The following is a 25350-nucleotide window of genomic DNA, read 5'->3' as shown; positions in this document are numbered from 1 at the left end:
TTTTAATAGTATGTAAGTTATTTCAAAGGATATATTTAAAGCCATCCTCAATAATTGCGTATTTTACACGGAATTTTACATTAGTACCATTTTTCCCACAATGCCTAAGTGCGTAAAAAACCACAAAGATAAACACACACTTTGAACTTTCAGTGAAAAGCTTGCACTCGGACGTACGTACGTAGCTCAGCCGAGTGGGGAAAGTCTGTACGTAGCTACATGTAGCGAGGGTTGGACACTGAAGTCACTTCATTCAGTATCTTTGGTAAAGTTTTGCCATCAAACTTTAACCGGAAAGAAAACAATAAGGCAAAAAATGGCTCGATGATCAGACTTTGCTTTGTTACATGAGCACACGATCACGAGTAACGATGCTGACTTGTTGTCGCGTAGTTTTGCGTTCCGCAAACTCTGCAAGTGTTCATCGAATGCCTTTGAATGTAACTAAAAGATTCGCTTCACAGAGATTAAGCGATAATGGAAAGCCAAAATATAGTTTCAAACATTTTCTTGTTGGATTGGGGGTTGGATCAACAATGCTGTCCGTGGGTGTAGCTATGCACAACAAAAACAATGGTGTTCGCTGCCAGGATATTACAGAAACAAAAAGAGAGAATCCCAGTGCCAAAAATATCCGTGAAAAAAGTTATCGAGAAAGTGACCTTGGACTAGATGACGCTATCAGAACTGCAAGAGAACTTATTATGAGGAAAAAGGCAAGTGAAAAACACTGATTTGTTGTGAAAATGCATTTTCTTTTGCACGAGCGAGTTAAACCATAGACCCGCCACCCATATGGTTAAACATTCTTTCAATATCTCAAATACGTATTATGCAGTATGCGTGAACGTATGGGGGCTCGTTCTAATCACAATTATGTAGAAATAATAAAACTACTGCTGTAATTAATATTATGTATTCCCCAAATTATTTCAATGTGCTAGAATTAGTTTAATGTAGTCTAGAATTAATTTTCATAATGGCTGTAATTAATATTATGCACTCCTTGAATTAATTAAATGTGTTTTGATTAATTTTATGTTCTGGACTTATTTTTATGTAGTCTAGAATTATTTTATGTATTCCTTGAATTAGTTTTTATGGTTGCTGCAATTAATATTATGTATTCCTTGAATTAATTATATGTGTTTTCGATTAATTTTATGTACTGGTCTTAATTTTATGTAGTCTTGAATTAATTTTATGTATTCCTGGAATCAATTTCATGTAGTCTAGAATTAATTTTATGTATGTGCCGAATTATTTTTATTTATGTCGCGAATTAATTTTGTGTATGTTCCGAATTAATTTTGTGTATGTCCTGAATTACTTTTATGTATGTGCTGAATTAATTTTGTGTATGTGTCGTTACTTCTGCCCCTACAATCCTTTGCATGAATTAATTTTGCCCTACAATCCTTTGTGCGAGATTTCTTAGCACATTGAAATAATTTGGGGAATACATAATATTAATTACAGCAGCAGTTTTATTATTTCTACATAATTGTGACCAGAATGGCCCCCATAGTGAACAGTTGTAAATTAAAGTTTATTTAGACATCTCTGTTATCATTAAATATCAAGCTCATTTTTTGACTAAACTGGTGATGCTCTGTTAAGAAGGTGAAAGTTAATAATGAACTAATCTGAGTGTACATGTACATATTCTCTGGTTTGTTAGGATGAGATGGGAATTCCGGGTATAGCCATTGCTGTATCAGTTGATGGAGAGGAATTGTGGTCTACAGGTAAGGTAATTTACAAATATAGAAAGAATATTAATGTTTGATTTCAGGTAGATTATCTTACCACTGTTACCACAGGGAGCTCAGGCTCAGTTAGTTTTGTTTACAAATACAAACAAAAAACAAACAAACAAAAACAATTAAACTGACAAATGAATAGATATGTACATGAGTAAACAACAACAAACAAATGAACAAACAAACACTACCTCGCAATTGTCACCATTATAAATCACCCTATAATTGCAAGGGTAGTGTTTGTTTGTTCGTCGGTTTGTTGTTGTTTACTCATGTATGTATCTACTCATTTGTCGGTTTAATTGTTGTTTGTTTGTTTGTTTGTTTGTTTGTGTGTGTGCATTTGTTTGTTTACTTACTTACTTACTTGTTTGTTTGTGTTTTGTTTGTTTATTTACTTGTTTGTTTATATTTGTAAACAAAACTCATTGAGCCTGAGCTCCCCGGCTGTGCTGTTACCAGGTAGATTGTACCTGAATATACAAAGACGTATTGAATTACGTATTACTATTATTACCAGAGTAAAATATAGTGTTTACATGTGGAATAAACATCTTTAAGTTTTCAATTACAAAGAGAGAATAAAATTGTGCAAAAACAGGATGTTTTTCTTTCACTACAAACTTGAATACTTGAAACGTGGGCATGTTCATTTTCCAATGTAGACCAAATATGAAAATGTGGAAAACTTGTTTTTTCAACTTGTGCAAATATTTGTACATGTAGGAACAGTCCAATATAGCATTTTGTCTAAAAACAATGTCGTTTCATATACAAAAGAGGCAATTATAAATGATGAAAATATATGTTCACCCTCCCTCAGTAAATGCTTCAATTCTGTACTTGTGAAGAATTAGCCACCCTCCATTACATGGTGACACAGGTACAAATCAGAAGTAGTGCCTGTCTCATGTCTACAATATGATTGATATGAAGAAAACCAACAAGTTTGGATTTTAATCAGATATGCATGTACAAATGTACTTAGAAGATCAAGGGTCATGGCTACATTGTATGTGGTGTTTGAGTAAGCAAACTAAACTTATTGATGTGATACATGTAGTGTTTGGTGAACTCAGGTGACTATATTTGTCATATATCACTGACTAGTAAAATGTCAATGTCAAGTTAAACCAAGTGTATTTATATTGCAGCTTTGTTAAAGTTTTATGTCATTGAAGAGAGACAAATTACAGCAACATAAGCGCAAAAATAATACATGGCACCATTTGGAAAACCCAAAACAATTAGAGAAAAAAAAAGTTAAGTGTTAGTATGCATGCCTATTTACTCTATGTGTGTGTGTGTGTGTGTGTGTGTGTGTGTGTGTGTGTGTGTGTGTGTGTGTGTGTGTGTGTGTGTGTGTGTGTGTGTGTGTTCGTTTGCAACCCCAGTAAAATGATGTGGGGACCACAGTAGATTTAACCTACATGTACTTTCCCCGTACCAAAACACACTGCACACACACACGCGCGCGCACGCACACACACACACACACATACTTCAGTATTGAATAGTGGGCATGAAATGTGCATTACCATGTAATTTCAAACTGAATTAAATTCATGTACATGGAAGTAGTAATTAGATTCACAAAATGATGAAAAATGCTCAGGATATTGTTCACCACAAAGACTTTTTTTTTATTTGATTATAGGGTTTGGATATTCTGATGTGGAAAACAGAGTCAAATGTAAAAGTGAAACCATAATGAGAATAGCCAGCATCAGTAAACCATTAACAATGGTTGCAGTGGCAAAACTTTGGGAGGACGGCAAACTTAATTTAGATCTACCCATACAGGACTACGTACCTGAGTTTCCCGAAAAGACATTCGAGGGAGAGAAGGTATGTGATATTTGAATAGAAGCTAAGAAAATTTGTCTTAGCTTTCTGAGACTCTGCGAACTGTTTTGAAAGTAAGTGCAAACTATGGAACAGTAGCCTTCAAGCTTGCTTATATATTGAAGTCAGTAGCCTAGAGTCAATATTTGTAGGAGTTTGGCTCATCACCTACCATTAGCTTTAAAATACATGTGTAGGCCCTAATGTTAGTGTATACAAATCTAAGATACATGCGTATATATGTATATGAACATTAGATATTGGAATCATGTTTACATCATATTGCACTACACTCTCCTTATTGGTTCTATAATCAAATGGTGACACTATTTGTGTATTCTCACGACAGGTGCGTCAAGAAAAAATAACAATTTACACCATCCCACTTTCTGGCGTAAATTTCACTGAAGTCAGGAAATATAAAAGAAATGCTAGGCGCAGTTTGAGGCAATGAGATAAAATCCCCACATGACTTCGATTTTAGGCGAAAATTCAATAAGGGATTTTACATCTCATTGCAGATCTCATGAGATATGCAAATATGCCTAGCAACAACTGTTGTCAAACACGTGATCGTGGTCAAGCTTCCCTGTTGCCATGTGTGATGATGTTGAGAACAGTAGCGTTGCTAAGCATTTGACACTTTCAACTTGCCCATCCTCAAGTGGTTACTAGGGATGCAATGGCTCACGCGAGATTTCGTGAGATCTGCCATGAGACGAAAAAAAACACCTTATTGCAAAGACAATTAGGGAAAGTGACAAAGTCAGTAATTGCAGCTTTCCATATTTATATAAGTCAACCCTACAAAATACAAATACCCAGATTACACTAAAACTTATAGTTAAGATGGGTTAGTACCACAGAATGCTGGAGATAACTAGATATGCACAAAGGGGTTTGAAATTGAAAGTGTGGTGATGAACTCAAAATATTATCATAATAATTGAAATATCAAAGGAATATTTGGTAACAGCTCTGCCAGTTACATGTACATGTACATTTATGTACCTCTGACTGAACAAATGTTTAGTAGGTGATGGATTTTGAGATTAGTGAGACCTATACCAGATATTACAGAACATTGTTATATCCAAATATGCCATATTCTGGTTATCAAAAAGATAAAAGATTACCATTAAGAGTGCTGTTTGCTAGTCGTTTTTGGGGGCCGGAAGTGAAGGTCAGAATAGTTGAGTATTGTAGCATGAAGACAGTAGACACAAAAGTTACAACTCATTTTCCATGTTGTTCCCTGCTATACTCTTTTTTGGGGTGATAATATGAGTAATGAAAATTTGCCTATTGAACCACTACTAGCATGCTCCTGGATGTACATTGTAATGCAGCTTTTCATTTATTTACTGTTTTATACACATTACCATAAAATCAACAGCTGAGATGAAATGTTTTGTCAGTAATTCACCAAATCTTGGGTACCCATGATCTTGCGATGTTTATCTGTAAAATGGCTGGAACTGCAGTTACTAGAATATCGTGTAATTATCACCCGTTCTTTGATTTCACAGGTTACCGTAACAACAAGACATTTGTTGTCACATTTAAGTGGGATAAGACATTACAGTAAAAAGTACATGGAGAAAAAGAATGAAGACGAAATCAACAAAAAAGACGATAAAGGTCAAAAGGATGACAATAAGGTGACAGAGAGTAAAGCCTGCGGGAGAAGTGAAAATCCGTTGAAGAAAAATTCTAAAGAAACAGATTCTAATCAGAAGGAATCAAGAAAAGATGAGAAAGATCTTTCCAAGTGTAAGGAGGAGAAGTCTGACCAGAAGATAAAAAATGATGTCAAGAAGAAAAACGAAGATGAGAGCGAATCGGATGACAATTTTTCAGAATTTCAACTCAAAAAGAAATATAAGTCAGTGACAGAATCCCTGAATCTGTTTAAGGACGATCCACTTATGGACAAACCAGGTACTGTTAAGAGATAGTAAATTTTGTTAAATCATATTAAATGTCTTAGATACATGTATGGTATATAGCAAGAATCACTTCTCTACTGTGTTCCAAGGTAACTTGGTGCTAACAGCAGGCTCGCACTCATGTGTCTAAAGCGTATGTTAGCAGCTGCAATATAAGAATTCATACCTGCACTAGCCCAGGTTAGTTCAGTGATAACACCACTGTTACACCAGGCTCATGTTCATACTTCAATGGCATTTGTTAGCAACCAGAAGAGACTGAACCAGCCGTGGCTGGCTCAGTGTTAACAATAGGGTGGCGCTAACACCTCAACAGCATGTGTTAGCAGCTAGAAGGGTTAATGCCTGCGCAAGCCTTGGCTAGCTCAGTGCTAATGCTAGAGTTGCACTAACACCTCACCAGAACGTTTTAGCAGCTAGAATGCTTGCACCTGAGCTACATTTGTACAAATGTATATTAACACCAGGCTAGCATTCCACTAACAAATGGGAAAGTGATTCCTAAGCTTTCACAGTATCGGTAGTCTGTAAGTCATGTACTATTAAGGCAAGCAATTGCAAGCTGTTGGCAAACTAAGATAGAAACAAATTAAAACTGTTGCATGTCATGCTCGATACTAGGTTCAAAGTGTGACAGGGAAGCGATTTAATTTTTTAACATTCAGATATTATTTCTACCACTACATTCCTGTGGGAGGCTCGTTAAGAACGTTGCCGTAAAACAGGCCATGGTTTGCGACGATGAGTTTTTAATTGAAACTTTATCTTTGGATATTTGACAATGAATTCATAGTCACAGGATAAATATTTTATTTGCCAAATACTGTTCCACATCTTGTCACTCTAGGTCATTTGTTTATAACAAAACATCTCTGGCTCACTGTTATTATCAGGAAAATGACCTCTCGCAGCAAGATATAGAACAGTATTTGGCAAATAACAATTAACTGATACGTATACCATGCTAAAGCTAAGTTATACTCATTCAACTCCAAAAAGTGAAATCATTTTCTGGTTATTTGGCATCGTAAAATTATGAGTTTGACAATTTTTCTGTTGTGCTCAAAATTATCTTTTAAGATATTCCACTTTGCCATTATTTTCCCAGTTTGTCATAAATCAAACTTGTGCATATACCACGGTAGTTGTACCATATAAGTACCAGTATGTTATTTTTTATATATATATTTCGGTTTTAAACTAGTATTGACCAGACCCCTTATGTAACTCATATTTCTTCAGCTCAAAAAAGAAAAAACGAAAAGTAATATACAATGTAAGTGTGGATTTTCTTAATGTTAGATTTGACAGATCATCTTTCTATTGTTTTCAGGCAATAAACATCATTACACAACCCATGGATTTACTTTGGTTAGTGCTGTGGTCGAAGGGGCCTCTAAGGAAAAATTCATTCCACATATGAAGCAAATCTTTAAAGAATTAGGTCTTCAAAACACCATGGCAGATGACCCAGAACCATTGATTTATAACAGGGCAAGGTAAGTGATCTATGGTTAAGGTTGGTGTGGGTACTGTTTTTTCATGTTTTTTTTAATGAAAATATTGTTTGTATGAGGATGATGGTAATGATAACAAAAGTCGAATATTGGTTGAATATGATGATTGTGTTATGTGTCACAAACGCCGATCTAATGTACGTTATCTAGGTGTGGTGTCTGTGATGATGATGATGATGATGATGATGATGATGATGATGATGATGATGATATTTCGTATTTTGCTGAATTCCTCTTTTTTTTTTTTTTTTACATATTTTGACATTCAAATATTAATAAACGTTCCGTTGAAAAGTTGATGATGATGACAATGCTAACAGCGATGGTGATGACAATGATTTTTCTTTTGAAATAACTGGTGTGCATGTAGTTAAGCAATCATGAGTCTAGGAATATATACTTGTGCTAATATTGCTAAATTCTTTCCCACCTATTCTACAACTTTCAGTTATTACTGTAGAAAGGATGGAAAGCTAGTGAATGCACCATATGTGGATGTTTCCTATAAATGGGCAGGAGGTGGATTCCTATCAAATGTGCATGATTTGGTAAAATTTGGTAATGTTATGTTATACAGTTACCAAATTGACAGCTGTCAACAAGGTAGGTATTTTGTAATTTCATACTTATTTACGATACAGCATCTTCACAAACCACGGCCTGTTTTACGGCAACGTTCTTAACGAGCCTCCCACACTTATTTCGAAATGTAGTGGTAGAAATAATAACTCTGGTTTGCGAGAATGAAGATACAGCCGATATAAGAAAGGGTCTCCTTTTTGGGTGTGTAGTGTCATATCATAGTTTGGTTTGGACGTCTCAGTGGAGCCGTTCTAACAAACTAGCACTGATATACATTGTGCGACACATTTTTGACAGTGTCATAAAAGATAATGTGGTTTGCGATGTTGAGTGAAGCCTGTCGCTGAATATTAGACAATTGTTTATGTTCCAATACAATAACCAATAAGCATTTCAGGATTTATATTACATGTATAATGTAAATTTTCATATAACACTTTTCTACATTGCTCAAAGCGACTTACCATTATTATCCCAAATGTGGACAAGTGTATCAGAGTTCTCAGTACACACCTCATGTTTATGTTTTCCTGCAGAAAATTCTACAGTCAAACTGTTGCCAGGATACCTGAAACCTGCCACCATGAAGGAGATGTGGACATCTGTGAAATCAGCAAAAGCTGGGAAAACATCGGATGAATATGCAGGATTAGGGTGGTTTGTATCTCCTGAAATAGCCAATCACGGCCACTGTAGATATCAGGAATATTACCTCAACCACACAGGAGGTGCGATTGGGGCTAGCAGTATACTATTAGTACTACCATCAGCACTCCCTCTGGGAGAAAGCTGCTCAAATACAGATGAACTACTAGCTCAGTCAGCAGTACCACCAAAGGGGGTGGTTGTAGCTATTGTAGTGAACCTACAGGGATTAGGACTCAGAGCTTTAGCTTTAGATATTGCAAAGGCATTTGAAGGAGTGAAAAGATAAAATATGTTTCCAGAATGCAGAAATCGGGAAACTTTTAACTAATGACTTTGCCAAATTCATAATGAGCTTTTTAAGCAAAATTATTGGAAAATTTTGACATTTGGACTCAATGGTACTTCAGGTCAGCAATGTTAGAAAATGAAATGTGAGAGGGACGTACAAATCCAGAAGAATATTTCAGTTTTCCTCTAGAATTTTAGTTTCCAGTGAAAAAAACTAGTCTCTTTGGTAGGGGCTTTGGTTGTTACTTCAGTTTCATTCTGAAACATTTTTTTTTATTTTTAACATATTGAAGTATATCTAGCTACTGGTACGGCTCTCAGTAGGAATTAAAATCGACATCACGAAATGCTTTTTTGATTACTAATAATTTTGATTAATGTCATTATCTTGGTTGTCAAGCTATTTTCTTTGGTATATTCAACCACAGGTTTACATTATATATAATGTACTTCTTGGAACTCTCTGTTATTCAGTGACAGCAACGCATTCAGCACCTCTGCCAACGTTGAGGGCGCCCTTAAGGGATGGTGCTGGATTGCCGTTATTGTCTTAATGCCATGGCTTCCCTGAATGGACATCCAGAATCAAATCTCCACCAAAGTCTAATCTAATGAATTCATACTTGTCTATTTTTTACAAAATTTCATCTAATCAGCTAATCAGAATGATTTCACCGTATTATGGAAAGGACTTGTGAATTTTCCAGTGGGTGAAAATTAACAAAACAAAAAAAACAAAATGGCATAGCAAAACTGTAGAGCTACCTAGGTTTTAACATGTGTTTGGTAAGGTTTACATGGAAAAACAAGATAAAACTAACATAGTTTCATCTACCATAATTTTGTTCTGGAATCCAGGTAAAGTGACTGAGGAACTCAGGTAGTACTTACTGACATTTAAGTGGCCATATGGATGAGAATTGGGTATTTTGGATTTTTAATTTATAAAACAATTTTAGCATGGTTTCCTACTTGAAAAATCAATGATGAAACAACATAGACCAAGTCCTTGTTGGTAACTCAGTACAGTGCAACAAGCTAGAAAACATGTAAAAAGTTTGCTATTGTTCGTACAATAACAAACTTTTTACACATATTTTGTTTTAGCATTTTGCTATGTATTGAGTTACAAACACAGACTTGATCAATGTTGTTTCACATTGATTTTTCAAGTAGAAGTCATGACAAAATTGTTTTATACATTAAAAATCCAAAATAAATACCCAATCATCATCCGTGTAGCCATTTTAAGCATTGCCGTAAACAGGCAGGTGATGATTTACAACATGATGATTGATTGTCTGCATACGTTATCACAAAATAATTCTCTTTGTATTGAACATGTGCAATGATGAACTTTTCGGCAATTTGTATATCACGGTAAACTACCTTATGAGAAAGAGTCCTTATGAGAAAGAGAACTTAGCTATTTTTTTTAAATATCACATATTATAGTGTCATACCACTATGCTATTTAATTCAATTGTTATTATATTCTTGTAATAAGAATTTATTATGATCAATTGAAACATTTACGAAAAAATAATTTGGTGAATGGCTTTTTATTTAATCGATGTTTGAGTTTTGTTTTACTGGTATAGTCACCTATAAATTGGTGTACATATTGATTCCAGTAGTAATGCCAAAAAATAATAATAAAAGAATTGTTCTGGTCTGCACATGCAGCACTTAAATACCCCATGTCGGTTTGTGTGTGTGTGTGTGTGTGTGTGTGTGTGTGTGTGTTTGTCCAGCCCATGCAGGCAGCAGATCTGTGGGGAAACACAAAAATTACCCTCCCTACTTCAGTGAAGACAACTGCAGAGCCAATCATGAACAAGCAAGTGACATCTGCCCCACATACACACTTGCTCTAAAGTATTAAATAAAAAGAACAGTGACTGCCATAAATAGTAGATTGATTGACAGGTTTGTTAAGAATTTAAAAAAAAAATAAAAACAATTTTTTAAAGAAATCACGTCGTTCAGTTAAACCGTCCTGAATAGAAACAGTTTGTTTGTTTGTTTTGGGGCTAACTCCTAAATGTTGCGGAAATGGTTTTGACCACAACTGTAATTAATATTGATCACTGGTATTATTGATAACGATTCCATCAAAATAAAAGAGATAATCCTGGACATAATCGTAGGGATAATTATATTCTGATAGTACGACTAATTTACCTACGAGTATTATGTTTTCCTGTTCGATAGAATCGACTGACATGATAGCCGTGCTTTATGTCGAGCTGTTTATTTGATTGTCCTACCACTAGGTGGCGCTTCGGCAATGACGTACAGCCGACCTGGTACTGAGAAACCCTCTAAATTCAAAGAGTTTGTCCGGGTAGAGAGCTGCACAAATAAAGTTACCCACGGGTTATTATTCAGTGCTGTTCAATTCAGGGTATACGATATTACGAGTAAGTTATATCTAACAAAACACTTTTAAAGAACACGTCCCAGTTGCAGTTGAACCGTTAATTGTGATGGTACTGTTTATCACAGTGTTGAACCAACCGACCTTGTCGGAATGATACTAACTCGATCTATGCAAGTTAAATGAGTTACATCTCCTTGGTTTCCAGGGTGATATATTATAGTAGCGGTCTTGTTGTTGGGCTTGACAGAAGAGGACAGCACGTACGGCTTGTACCTCCAGTTGTCAACGCAAACATTGAACCAGAGTACGTATGTCTACTTTTAAAGGGACATAAGCCGAGTTTGTGTGTGTGTGTGTGTGTGTGTGTCTCTGTGTCTGTGTGTGTGTGTGTTTGTTTGTTTGTTTGTTTGTTTGTTTGTTTGTTTGTTGTTCTTTTAGAGGGGGTTATATATTTTTCTGTATATTAAAAGCTACTTAGAATTCTATCAAGTGAAGCATATTGCCAAGTCTTACTATCAGCAGAACTCAACTTTCAAATATATTTTCCATATATCAAGGTGAAATTTCTAACATACATGTTAGATAACACTGGATTACAAAAGGAAGTTTTTTTTCACCTGATATTTAAGCACCAGGATCATTTATCATACGCATTGTAAAAAGTTGAGGGACTCCCCCCCCCCCCCCCCCCCCCCCCCCATTATACCATCTACTGTTACAGTATAACAACGCCACAAGACAACATTTAACATCCGGCTAGTGCACCTTTAACCTGAAAACAAGAAACATTATCCTGTTACCATCGTTGACTGGTCGTCTAAAATAACTAGAAAAGAAACACTGTAAATTATTTTTACCCAAAAGAAAGGGGTTTCCGCAACATTGGTTAATCACAATAGTGTTTGTGTGTACAAATTGTAGCGTCAATGCTTACATAGGCACGCATACGAATGTTATGTGCTTGAAATAATAAAATGCTTCGTAACTGTAAAAAGGTTCAGTGATTCCCTAAAGATTCTACATTGACCCACGGAGCTTTGTGGGTTAAACCTTTACGAGAGAAGGAGTCCTAGCCTTGGAAGGAGGGGCCTATTTATCGTTTGTCTTCGCGAGGACCCTATCTTGTGGTGAAATTGTTTGTCATGCTTGCCTTATTCCAATTTCACTAATTGCAGAGTCCATAGTTACTGAATTGACTCAGAGTTACATTGGTGGACATATAAGATAATTAAAGTCGCTCATCTGTTACTGACTCTTAAAAAGGGAGACATCTGACTACTTGTAGCTATAAACTACCAACAGTATATCAAGGGAAGTAACTCCCATTGCAAACAATAGCTTTTAAACAAAGCAAAACATATCGAGTACACTACAGTTCGGGTGTTTTAAAGTCGCACGGTTGCCAGTCGAAAACTGCATGCACAGAAGACGACCTGGTTCCAGTGATCTGTCCCCAAGTATCAACAGTAAGGTAAGTTTCGCCTATGGGAGTACATGGAAATGAACACATTTAATGTCATGCTATCACCCATATACCAGCTCTAGTCCAAGGTGACTGATTTATCGCATCACAGTCAGTGTGTGAACTTAAGGGAAAATGACTACTGGTCATAAGGACCGACATGTAGCAAATACTGCTGGTCCTTAAGGAAAACTGCTGGTCCATACTCAATGCAGTTCACGTTCACGACCTATATTTATACACCCTCCATTTACAGATTAAATGATTTTGAACTTTAATATGATACAACATATCTTTAGATATCTTTAGATAAAGTAAAAGAGAGTACAACGAATTGTTCACTATCCACTATTATTTATAAAATTTCCACTCACAGAGTCAACAAATAACTTGAAAGTAAATTTTGATTCACTACCAAGTAATATTTGACTCTATGAGTAGAGATTTTCATTTGTAACTATGAACCCAGAGACTATGAATATTCATTCTCGCATAATCTGTTCATATAGACTATAGTGGTCTGAGACTGAATGTATTCATTACACCATAGAAATACATATCCATAGATTGCAGATAATATGGGTGAATGAATCATTAAATATGCATTATCTGCAATCTCTAAGAGATCACAGTCCTCTCCTTCCTCTCTGTACGATTCACTAAATTCTGAATCACATATCCAAGTCAGATTCATCGTCTGTGGCAACAGCTGATGTAGCTTTCCAACTCTTCCAACGTAGACCCACAACTTTATCATGGCAGAAAGTTTTGTCGCATAACTACCCCTCTTGAAAACTGTGTATTCACTTTATTTCAATTTCCGTCCACAAAAGTGACACGGTGCGGTTTCGTCTTCCTTCAAATATGTACTGTAGCCCCCCCCCCCCATAAAGCCCTACCCGTATACTATACAGTGGTGTATTGAGTATCGTCTCTGACTCGACTGTTTGTGTAAGAAATCTGACCATGATGAAGAGAACCGTCTATGGCTAAACATGTCTTACAATGCAAGTTTTTTTGACGTGGGAGCGTGATATGGTAACTGTACTATAATGTGTCATCCACTATATGTACCCGTGTTTGGCATGATGCAGTAATTTCCAGATAAAACAATGGCAACAAAAATGCAACATTTCTAAGTTTATACGTTGATTACAACATGACAGGACATACATTATCATATGAATCAAATTGAAAGCAATCAGACTACGCATTTTTTTTTACTGTTTTACTAAAAAAAACTATCTTACTGAAGATATTTTACGAAGTGTACCTGCCTTCTTTATTAGTTAAAACGCCATTTTCAGAGTAGTTTATATGTTTTCCGTCAGTTTGTTTTGATCGTGGCCACACACATGGGGTACTCCGCTAAATTGATCGGGAAACCCGCTAACATTTACCGGCTTTAATACCAGCCTTTAAAAAACAGTGTCTGTTTAAATTCGTCTTCTTCTTCGGAAGCTCATTGCTGCCTACTAAATATCGCCACATACTTTATAAATACAAGGTGGAACTGTCTCAAACACGTTAAAAGTTTCATACACTTAGAACAGTAAACTTTACAACAATTACTATATCATGGTGGGAAAAGACGCATGCGCTGAATACGTAAAATGGGTCTGAATGTCTAAGACGTTCTGATTAGTCAAGACACAAATAATTAAAGAAATTCGGTCAATCATGTGTTTGCTAACATAATTTCATAAAGTAAATGCTGTATGCTACGTCATATGTAGACATGATATCAACATTGACAACAACACGTAGCGAGCTAGCTCAGTGTCGCTTGACTTGAACGAGATGATGTCGAGAGTATAATAGGTAACACAAGATCAGATTCATGTAGGTGAAATTGGATATATCTTTGAATAAATGTTATTATTTACTCCAAATTTCAGTCGGTCATAAGGACCGATACGTTGTTGTAATTCTGAAAAACCGTCGGTCCAAACGGAAATCTGTTGGTCTCGGGCCGAAGGACCGGCGTTAATTTCGCACGCTGATCACAGTGTCTCGCAAACATATAAAGATGACAGATTTTTAGCTTACCATACTACCACACTAGTACTAATACTGTGCCGAGTTTATTGTGTGTTTTCTAATGCAAATCTGAGTTCAGCTTAGAATTTTCTGCTGTTACATTATGGCACATACTTGAACAGTGGTTGAAATGAGCCTGCGTGTTTCTACTGACCGTAGATAATATTAATTCATGAAATATGCAATTCCGATACTTTACCAAAAAAAAAAAATAATAATAATAATAATCACAAACAAATTTGCATTGTACTTTATAAGTTAAAAGAAGTCATGAACGACAACAATAAGTCTTATAAACATAATAGTTAGATTTTCACCAAACGCACGAAATCAAGTCTGTCACCATGACCCCATTTGTGCAATATGACTTTGGGTTTGATAACACACGTTATGAATAAAAATAGTCTCAATGATCAAATTTATTTCCCATTGGCAAGTACTAACGTGAGACAGGAAATTCGCCATTAAAGTTGCAACTGGAGCATTTTTAAAACCGTTTTCTTAGGTATAAGGACTAAACCCATAGTATTGCAAACAGCAACAATTATATTGAATCCCCTGTGAGCAAATGTATGGCTGTACAGTATGATAAATCCATTCAAATTGATTTTGAGGTCCGCACCTTAAAATCATCTCCCCAATGGGATCATGATGTCAACCTGTTACTTTGCTATTACACACCCGACCTACAATTAACATTCACAATGTCTAAGTATTGTTTTTAACCAATTTTCGTTCAATAAAATATGTTGGCTATTTTGATCGAAAAAGAATACTCCAGTATCAAACAACTAGTGCAGATAAACCTTATTATTGTCTATATTAAAGATGGTGTGCCTCACCTCAGACCACTATAGTGACCTGAGACTTCACCAAAGATTTCAACTAGCCGCTTATTACAAAACAGATGCACATAATATCATCTCTGAATATTTTCCTCATAAGCTTGCGTTACTAATCGCTCTTGTCAATAAAGCAAATCCGAAACTGTCTTGTCATGTACTCTTATATTTAAACCGTTGGTTATCTTTGTAGATACACGTCAAGTGACAATGGCTTCATCGTCAAAGACTGGTCGTTACTATGCTAGGAAATTTGTAGACGCTGCAATCAGTGAGAATCACCTGGTTGTGTTCTCGATGCCGTACTGTCCATACACGAGGAAAGCCATTGGGATTCTACAAACATTCAAACTGAAAGACCCAGTGACGGAAGTTTCAATCCACGACAGGAAAGACATGGTCGAAGTTCAGGAATACTTTAAGGAATTGACTGGTGGCAACACGGTAAGTCTTTTTATGAAATAAATTTAAAAAATCAATAAAATAAAATAAAATAAAATCAGTCAATCAATCAATCAATCAATCAATCAATCAATCAATCAATCAATCAATCAATCAATCAATCAATCAATCAATCAATCAATCAATCAAAAATCAACTTTACCGGGAAATGATCCCGTTTTTCACACCATCCAAAAAGTTCAGAATCGAGCTGAAATGAGCAGCGCAAATGATTCTTGCTTTTACCATTCCAAACCTTGAAATTCACACAGACCGGTAAATAGCGTCCTTAGATACCGATACTACTAAATAACGATAAAGTAAATACAACATGATTAAATATAACAATAGCGCTGCCTAGGATAAACATTTCTTGTCTTTGTAGTCTCGACTAAAATTTGTTCCGACAACTTTCTCTGGGTTACAGCCCAAGGGCCCCAACGCTTCAATAACTTTGAAATGGAGCCAGTTTTATTGGAATGTAGTAAAGTGTAAACACTGTTATAAAGATCGCGTTATTTCAATTCAATCACGTACAGACTCACGACATGTCTAGGGAAGAAATGTACACAACTTTGTACAGAGAAAGAATCGGAAACACAATAGAATCATTGAGGTGTATACGTATGTATGTATTGAAATTGACAATTAAACGTCTCTCGCATATCAGGTAAATTGTGTCAGAGAGAGAGAGAGAGAGAGAGAGAGAGAGAGAGAGAGAGAGAGAGAGAGAGAGAGAGAGAGAGAGAGAGAGAGAGAGAGAGAGAGAGAGAGAGAGAGAGAGAGAGAGAGAGAGAGAGAGAGAGAGAGAGAGAGAGAGAGATAGATACAAAAGGATGGAAGCTAGACAGACATACAGAGTAACTTTAATTTTAACATGACAGTCTGGTGTGATGATCTGAACTAAATTAGATACAATTGAAGCCAGTAAACCTAAAACAGATCGTAAATGTCGTTTGGCTCGACAATGTTGTACTACTGTCACAGTTCATATTGTATGTTTAGGGACATAATTGCTAACGATTTTAAACCCCACATGGTTCTAAAACTTTTCGATAGTAATAATTTTTATTAGTTTATCCCGTTGAAATATACTCCAAATATTTACTGTAAATCGTTCTAGTTAATGAGCTAAATATATCGTCCACTAATTGCAGACAGTATGGTTACGTGTACACTGGCTTCATCATGTGGACGTTCGTATATGCGTAAAAGGTATGAAAATCGTTCACATTAGATCAGTTATATAAGAGATGAAAAGCACGTGTTATCGAATACAAGATATTATGTTTTAATAGCACTTTCCTCTATATTACAATTTTGTCAGCTAGCCAATGCATATGGATGATTATGTTCTTTCTTTCGTCTTGTGTAGGTACCTAGGATATTTCTTCGGGGAGAATTCATAGGAGGTTGTTCTGACATTGAAAATATGGCAGAAGACAGTAAACTTGAAGACTTGCTTCGTGAGAAGAAAATGATCAAGTGAATTATATATCAACGTTATCAAACATTATCAAACATTATCAACATTATCGAACGGGATGTCTATATGTACGTATGCATAACAGGCTAAGTCCGGTAGATCTCGTGTCTCGATACCATGACAACTACTTCAGTCTTCAAGTTAACATTTATAGTGTCAACACTAGTTTTTTTACAGTAAAAAGCTAAGTATATGAATTTACGACATTTTCACTGTGTAGGTCTCCTTGACGACAGTCGTCTGGTAACGAAGAGGTTGAGGTCACGCATACCTGCTAATATTTAGGTCGATAAGTATCAATGAAATGAATTACTAGTTCGTAACAGAGTCTTCTTAATTCCCAATATAAGTCAAATTTAATGACAAGATAGATAGATAGATAGATACAATTATTTTGATTCAGTTGGTTTGGGTCAATGCAAGTAAAAATTCAAGGAAAGCATTTGTGATTCCAACTAGACCAAGAACACGATACATGGATGCTTTTACACTGTACACATAGACTGTAAGATACATCGTTTTGTTGCGCCCTCACCGGCCTCCTCACACGTGGGAGGGTTTGACAGATGTGTAAGGTCGCCTCGTCATGGCGTACCTTACAGACTACGTACGTGTACAAGTAAATGGAAGTCGGCTTTCCTTTGATGTGTTTGTTATTCTTATATTGAATTTAATCTTGACACAAATAGCATGTGTATTTTTGAATGGTTATCAGGACAATTGCACTCCTATCCAGGTGAACTGTCTCACCTCCGGACAATTGCCCCCATAGTAAAGTTATCCCCAAGGAGGGGGGGGGGGGCATTACCTTATCGACCAATCATTTACCTGGGTATCTGTCCTTGAATAGAATGTATATGCTATTTACTTCACTCTTCTGCGTTGCTCCTTTTATAAGATTATAATGCAACAGAAGTTTTTTTTAACTTGTCTTTATAAAATGAAATTTGAATATCACCTCTCCCAATAGAAATCTTCCTAGGAAAAATAACGATCATGTAAAATGTCTCAGCCTCTGAAATTATCCTTATATTTTCAAGCACCGTAATAGATGACGTTAGTCACGTGTCATTGTTAAAATTTCCCGCCAGTAGTTACTTGAATACATATTCTCGTTCACGTATACAGAGTACTTTATTTTTACACTTTATTTTATGCACTACTTAACTTTATTTTGTAAGAAAGTAGTTTCATTCATGAATTGGTTTGAAATATTTGACTCAATCTTTGGGCCAATCTGATTAAAATTTATTGAAGAAAGAGATTCGATTTGCATTGCTTCGCGTCACAATCATATTTTTCATCTTCTGCCTGGGTTTAATTTTTCCTGTACAGTATGTCTTTGTTGTAATTACACAAAGTTGTATTGACTGACTGTTAATAATGTACCGTCGTCAGCTTTGATAGTACTGTTAAATCTTAAAAGAATGTTAGTTTCCAGGATGTAAATTTCATTATGACGTTTATATTCTATTTATTATTGGCCCATATTTTCGGCATTGCATCGGGAAAGGACACCGAAAAAACAACAATAGAGTTATTCATCATTTCGGCCTGCCAATCACCTTGATACTCAATGCATGGAGAATTAGAAATAAGGTACGTTTACAAACATTGATAATAGGGAACTTGCAATCCAGACTGAGCATGCTCAGACGCAAAGGACTATGGGATTATCTGTGGTTATCGTATTACCTAATCTGGAGCTACTGATACAATTAACCTCCCACCATGGTCAGGGTGACTATGAATTGGTTATTTGTGGTTACAAACAATGTATCAACATTGTTTACAATACTAATTGATTAGTATTTATTATCATATTTCCCATGATGCAACATTCAACATGGCGGGTTTGCAAGTTCCCTATTTTTTGGAAGTTGTAATGTTATAGTACTTTCTGTTTCATCGTCTAATAATAAAATGTCTACTGTTTAGTGAAATACGCTATCTTGTCTAGTGGTACTTGTACATTTTTAATCCACTTGCCACCGGTTACTGTCTCACCGGTCATTTCATTGGTCCAGTCACCGGCAGGTAAGTATATATCACGAGCATAGGTTGCGTTGTTCAGGATTGGCGCCACCAGGAGGTCGTCTCCAACAAGGAATTCTGAGTCGATAGTTTGCGCTTCTTCATCTTCTGGTGCAATCCACCATAGAGGGCGTATGATTGGTGCGCCTGTTTGCGTAGCTTCGTGGGCCAGTTCAACCAATTTTGGTCCGATTGTTTCGTTATGAAAATCGACCCAATACTTAGCAATTTCAGTCACTTCTGGTTCGTCATATTGCCATGGTGATATAGAGAACTGCATCGAAGGAAGGAAAGCCGTCACCTCCAGCCAACGGATGAAAAGTTCCTTCTCTGGTCGATAGTCTCCATGGAAACCCTCGTTGTACGCATTCCCACCAATCATGTCAGGTAGAACAAATGGGTAACCTAGGATACCGAATGTGAGGGCGGTGTTGATGAGTGTTTTGAAACCGTTGTCATAACCCCACTTTGAGTCCTTATCCATCATGCGTACGAAAATGGGCAAGTCTTGGCTCTGCCATGCTGCACGTATCTCAATCATAGTTCCAAGTTCTGCTGACATCTCCGCATGAATTTTAGTGTACTCACCGGGATTCACTATCTGTTCGTTCGTTACAAAACCAACTGGGAGGTAGTTAATTTCACCAGCATCGAATTTGTAAGAATCCACACCGGTATCAAGACAAAATTGTTTTAGCCTCTCCACGTTCCAGTTGTAGGCCCCTCTATGAGTGACATCAAGAATGCCAGCAAAACCATTCCACCATTGAATAAGTCCTGGCGCCTCGTCTCGTGGTTCCCGGACCCAATAGTGTGAAATCGCGAAGTTGAGTCCATCGGCGAATGCATCGGAGTCGAAGTTACCAAAAGGCGTGGTCCAGATTGTAACACGAAAACCCATGTCGTGAAGCTCATCACACATCTCTTTCGGGTTATGAAATTTTACCGGATCGAACACCAAATCACCATATTTGGTCGCCCAACCGTCGTCTATTTCCAGTTGGCTGTTAGGAAACCCGTTGTCGTTAATCTCATGTGCATAGTCAATGACAACACTTTGGTTGATATCAATTTTGTATCTGGCCCATGTCGACCAGATGGGTTGTCGCATCATCCTCTCATCCGGGATACCCGTTGGTTTCTCGAAGAATTGAGAAACCATGAACTCGTGAATGGTCCTGACGTTAGAACCAGTACATACTGAATAACGCATAAATGGATTCCTTTTCTCGGGGTTTGGATACGGAGAATCTTCGTACGTTGCCAAGTAGCATACTTGGTTGTCGTTGTTATCGTTCAAGCTAGCGAAGAGTGGCACATCACCGTCAACAAAGATACCCACCCCCTGGGATGACAACCAATAGCGTTCTAAAACCGATCCGTAGTCGGTAGAACGGGCATACATATCACCCGACAGGTACAGTGTCATCGGCTCGTTCCATTGCTCAATTGGCCACAACTGATAGTACATCTCGGCGCTTCCATACCAGTGCGCTCCCGAGAGCCAGAAACAGTCTAACGGTTCTTGCTCTTTGTCCAAAGCTGTCCATTCAATATCATAACATGTATTGTCTCCGAAGTCTCGTGTCTGTATCGATAAAGTTGCTACATCATCCCAGCTGAGACAGATCGAATCGTCATCGCCACAGTTCTCGTACCCTACATCGTGACCTAAATTCCTGCCCAATATGCCAGACAACACATCCCCTCTCTCACTGCTGATATCAAGGGTAACATCATTCGTTTCCTTTGTCACGGTTACCACAGCACCGTCAAGTTTAATAACGTCAGAAGTGGTGGAATCTGTTGGCAATAACACAACAACGAGCACGGCGACTACGATGGCCAAAGTAACAATGAGCAATCCAGACACCACAAACACGTATGTGCTGTTACTACCAGACGCTTTGTCCTCGCCGTCCATACTTTTAGCAGTGGCCTGAGTATTATGGTTCATTGAATGCATTTGAAGTTCTTCTTTTGACGAACCTTTAGATGAGGCCATGGTTACACCCTGATTTCACCCAATGTAGTGGTTCATACGTATAGTCTGTGATAATGAGAAGATAAGGGGAAAAAATATACAACATTGTTAAGCTACGTACACTTGGGATATCAGAATATCGTGAAATCAATTAGTTTTAAAAAGATTGTTTTTGAACTTATGCATATATTGTAACAGGGCTAGTACTTACACAGAGCGCATTTCGATGATGATGATGATGATGATGATGATGATGATGATGATGATGATGGTGGTGGTGGTGGTGGTGGTGGAGGACAGACTGATTGATGTCGATTGATTAATTGGTCAATCGATTGACTGATTTCACACACGCTTAAGTTCGTGTGTGAACTTTTAACCACACCAGAAAACGACTCGGAAAATTTCAGATTACTCTGTAGAACTATGGGGAGGGGAGGGGAGGGAGGAGATGGCTACTCAAGGTTCCAAGTAATAACCTTATGGCAGTATCATCTACTAGTTACGACCGTAGAGTACAGAAGGTATCAGCTTGGTGGACTGGGAGGGTGATTGTGTGAATGGTAAACTTTATAGGCAATATATAGCCAACTTCATAGAATTTAACTGGTATGCGCCGCTATACAATATCAGACATGTATATACAAACAATGACTGCTGGCAGATTGGATGTGAGAAAGCCCTACATAAGATGCATGTGTAAACTTATTGTATCTCTCACTGTATAGCAAATCTATCACCACAATTTTGAATTTTTGTAGTATCCCTTTTTTAAGACGATGCGCGGATCCCACAAAGCAAGGTCACGGTAGCTCGAATATCGACGAGACGATAAAATGTAGTAAAGATTTTGTCATTTCAGCCGACGCACCTTTTTTCTGGTTCATGCGACTTCAAATGTAGTTATTCGATACAATAACCTTGAAAAGTGTGGGAGTATCTCACGAAAAGAACGTTTGATGGGATCATAAAATCATAAAAACTCCAATACAGAGAGAGTAGTAAACTAACTAAACGCCCCCTAGTTGCATAGAAATACTCCGTAAGCTTTGGAATCACGCGGTTACATACACAATTCAACAGCTGCTTTGGTACAAGAATTATTTTCGTCACTTGGCTATATGCCAGACCAATGTCACCTATATCGATATAGTGGCCTGAAGCTATACATTTGCAAATTCTACTAGTCTTAGACTATAAAGTACTACTACTAGACAATTTTGAATGTTATTGAACATACCACAAACACAATATTTTTTTAAAACTAAATGAGTAGTCATAAAGGGCCCAACTCCATTTATCGCGATTCTTCACTTTTAACTACTATAATTTTGTTACTGAACGATTTCTGATCTTCAAAAAGGTCAACCTTTGTTGTGCTAGATAACTTGGTAAAACTAAAAGCGTGTATTAAAATTGGTGCAGTCAAATAGAGTGAAAATATTGTGTGTTTTTATTTTCTACATATGGTTAAAAGCCCCGTTGATATTTCCGATATTGTTTTTCCTTCTCCGATCTCACCGAATATTGTTTTTGACTTGGGGTCATAAGGACCTAGTGCCGAAAATATGTTGGTTTTTTTTCCCTTTTCCTCAAAATACTGGGAGTTTTGGTGTTTTTTTTTGCATTTTCCACAAAATATCCTTCTGGCACTAACCAAGACAAGTATTGGATGTGATGCCCTTTCATCAAGTAAACAATGCTTAGTTTATATAAAATTGGTCTTATATGTGTTCTTATAGACACCCCCCTCTCCCCGCCCATAGAAATCTCACTCATCGAACTCAAATGTATTATTTGAATGACTTGTATACACGTGATAGAGGTTCGTGGGATACATTTATATACACCAATTATTTATCAATGTTAAATATTTTTGACAAGATGGTCCAGTATAGTATAGGCCCTAATCCAAGCCAAAAGGTCACTGTCCATATAAATTGACGTGTGTCGTAATATCATGTGAAAGACAAATGCATCTGTACATGTATTGCGTTACCTTCAGGCATAGGACAATGTCTGCCAGTGTACACCAATAATATATAGAACCACAAAGCTGATATCACCTACCTAACAGAAGAAGTAGTCTCGGACACGAAAAGTGTCAACCTGTGTACCCAGAATGTCTAAATGTCGTTGGCGTCTGGACGTGTCGTTCTACAGGGCACGCACCTTGCGAGAATATCGTGTGTCGCTAGCGTCACAGCAACTGATTAACGATTGGATAGGACCACTCGTATGGTCAGATTGAAAATCCAAAGTACAGATTCTAATATTTACGTTGTATCAAGTGTTTTGATCTTTATCATTAATGCTGTGGAGATATATTCACGAGCATCTAGACTTTACCACACGTCACGGTCGCCCAGAGTCATGGTGAGTAGGGATTTTTCGCTCTCGAAGCTAAGGGAAAATTAAAGGCAAAAATCCCCACAAGATTGGACTCTGGGTTTCACGTAAAAGTAGAGCTACCCCGGGGAGAGCTACACAGGAATGTTTCACGGTCACTTGTACATGATATGTCGTGTTGTATTTATTATATAATCAAAGTGTTGTGATAAATATACCTTGGCTTTTGTGTAGCGCTCTAGATCTAGTATGAATGTAACAATCATCCTAAAACCACAGCCTCTTTTACGGCACCGTCCAAGACACACCGCAGTGTCGCGGAAGAAATAAGAGCTAGCTCTGGTTTGCGAGAACTAAATATACCTTGCAACAGTGTGATGTACTGTACGATAATATATACATATATACCTGTTACCTAAGTTACCAGGATGGTTTGTTGTTCGATGGGGGAATGGTCGTTGTGTATATGACATTAGAGAGAGATATTGCCCGACTCCATAAATCTTATTTGGCTTATCTTCTTGCAGTTGATATATATATGATATACTATATATATATATATATATATATATATATATATATATATATATATATATATATATATATATATATATATATATATATATATATAATTGCTATCGTGTATATATAGTGGGAAGGGGGAGTCACCAGTTAACAGTGGTCTTACCCAGTTCAGCGCCCTCTACACCCCAATCATTGGATAAATTCAACCCGTCTCATATCTCACACTGTCTCATCACATATATAGGCGCAACTACATGGCCGAGGTCTTAACAAGTTAAGTAACCTAGATCTCGTACCATTCATTCAAGGCTATTCAATAGTAGTAAATACACTTTTATATTTTCTCGTAAAGTTTTTGGTCAGACTAATGAAAGGAATCGTTTGAAATGAGCCCTGTAAATGATCTCGAGTGGTTAGGTGGGTGCGTATATCTAAATCTCGAGTTTGAAGGAGTGGACGAGGTGGAGGAACAGTGAAAGAGGCGTGTGTTTACACAATTGAAAAAAATGGCATTAATCCTTGTCAGATAGGGGTGCGGGCACTGTTTATAATTTGGCGACATATTGGCTAGAGAAATATATTATACGAAAAGTCAAATTTACCCACCCCCCACCCAACTTTTACCCTACCCTGTGACCCAACGAACCACCATGTCTGTCCATGGGTAGTACGAAACGCAGTACCACTTTTGACTGTCTACAACCCCCAGGTGAGAGATCACAGGGGGTAAATTAAGTCAAAGGTGGGTGGAACTTCATCTCATACTCACCACATTTATACACCCTCTGCCCCAAGATTTACCCCGGTGGAAAGACATGGTCAAATATGACTTTTCGTATAATAGTTCCTCACCAGTGTTAACGGTTTTTTTTTTGTTTTTTTGTTTTTGTTCCCTTCTCTGTTTTTTGTGGGTTTTTAAATAGTGAGTACAAATGGCTACACGAATTTTAGATTAAAGTCTTGGAATAGACATGGACCAAAAACATTGAAGATAATGTGGTCAGGTTTGGTTGTAAACTTGAACGCTTCAAATATCAGTAAGAAATGTAGACGGTCATCGAACCCTCGAATTCCATTTTGCTATGAATGCAATCTTTAGGTGCCATGTACAATTGTGTCAATTTGTGAATGTTTATTCACTTGACTACCCATTACTGTATTCTTTGTGAAAGAGACTCATTTGGCTGTTGCTATGTGCATGGTATGGTTGCT

General features: G+C 37.0%; 3 protein-coding genes across 4 annotated transcripts; 2 read left to right on the top strand and 1 right to left on the bottom strand.

Annotated features, from left to right (window-relative positions):
• Nucleotides 1-180: 180 nt before the first annotated feature.
• LOC144447394 (serine beta-lactamase-like protein LACTB, mitochondrial) lies at nt 181-10042 on the top strand. 2 transcript variants are annotated; one of them, XM_078137406.1, is made up of 8 exons: nt 181-716; nt 1682-1748; nt 2918-3032; nt 3421-3611; nt 5138-5549; nt 6891-7056; nt 7523-7677; nt 8193-10042. In XM_078137406.1, exons 3-8 carry the CDS (start codon nt 2933-2935, stop codon nt 8588-8590), a joined length of 1422 nt encoding a protein of 473 aa, XP_077993532.1. In that variant the 5' UTR covers nt 181-716; nt 1682-1748; nt 2918-2932; the 3' UTR covers nt 8591-10042. The 2 variants fall into 2 exon arrangements, with proteins under 2 accessions (XP_077993532.1, XP_077993531.1); XM_078137405.1 differs by lacking the exon at nt 2918-3032.
• A 2350-nt stretch (nt 10043-12392) lies between these two features.
• LOC144447074 (glutaredoxin-1-like) lies at nt 12393-17249 on the top strand. Its single transcript, XM_078136976.1, has 3 exons — nt 12393-12446; nt 15513-15763; nt 17136-17249. Exons 2-3 carry the CDS (start codon nt 15530-15532, stop codon nt 17247-17249), a joined length of 348 nt encoding a protein of 115 aa, XP_077993102.1. The 5' UTR covers nt 12393-12446; nt 15513-15529.
• A 1924-nt stretch (nt 17250-19173) lies between these two features.
• Nucleotides 19174-21285, bottom strand: LOC144447154 (myogenesis-regulating glycosidase-like). Its single transcript, XM_078137059.1, has one exon. It carries the CDS (start codon nt 21283-21285, stop codon nt 19174-19176), a length of 2112 nt encoding a protein of 703 aa, XP_077993185.1.
• Nucleotides 21286-25350: the final 4065 nt, after the last annotated feature.

Source organism: Glandiceps talaboti, chromosome 16, assembly GCF_964340395.1.
Source record: "Glandiceps talaboti chromosome 16, keGlaTala1.1, whole genome shotgun sequence".
Classification (NCBI taxonomy): Eukaryota; Metazoa; Hemichordata; class Enteropneusta; family Spengelidae; genus Glandiceps; species Glandiceps talaboti.
This window is presented reverse-complemented; position numbering and strand designations above follow the sequence as displayed.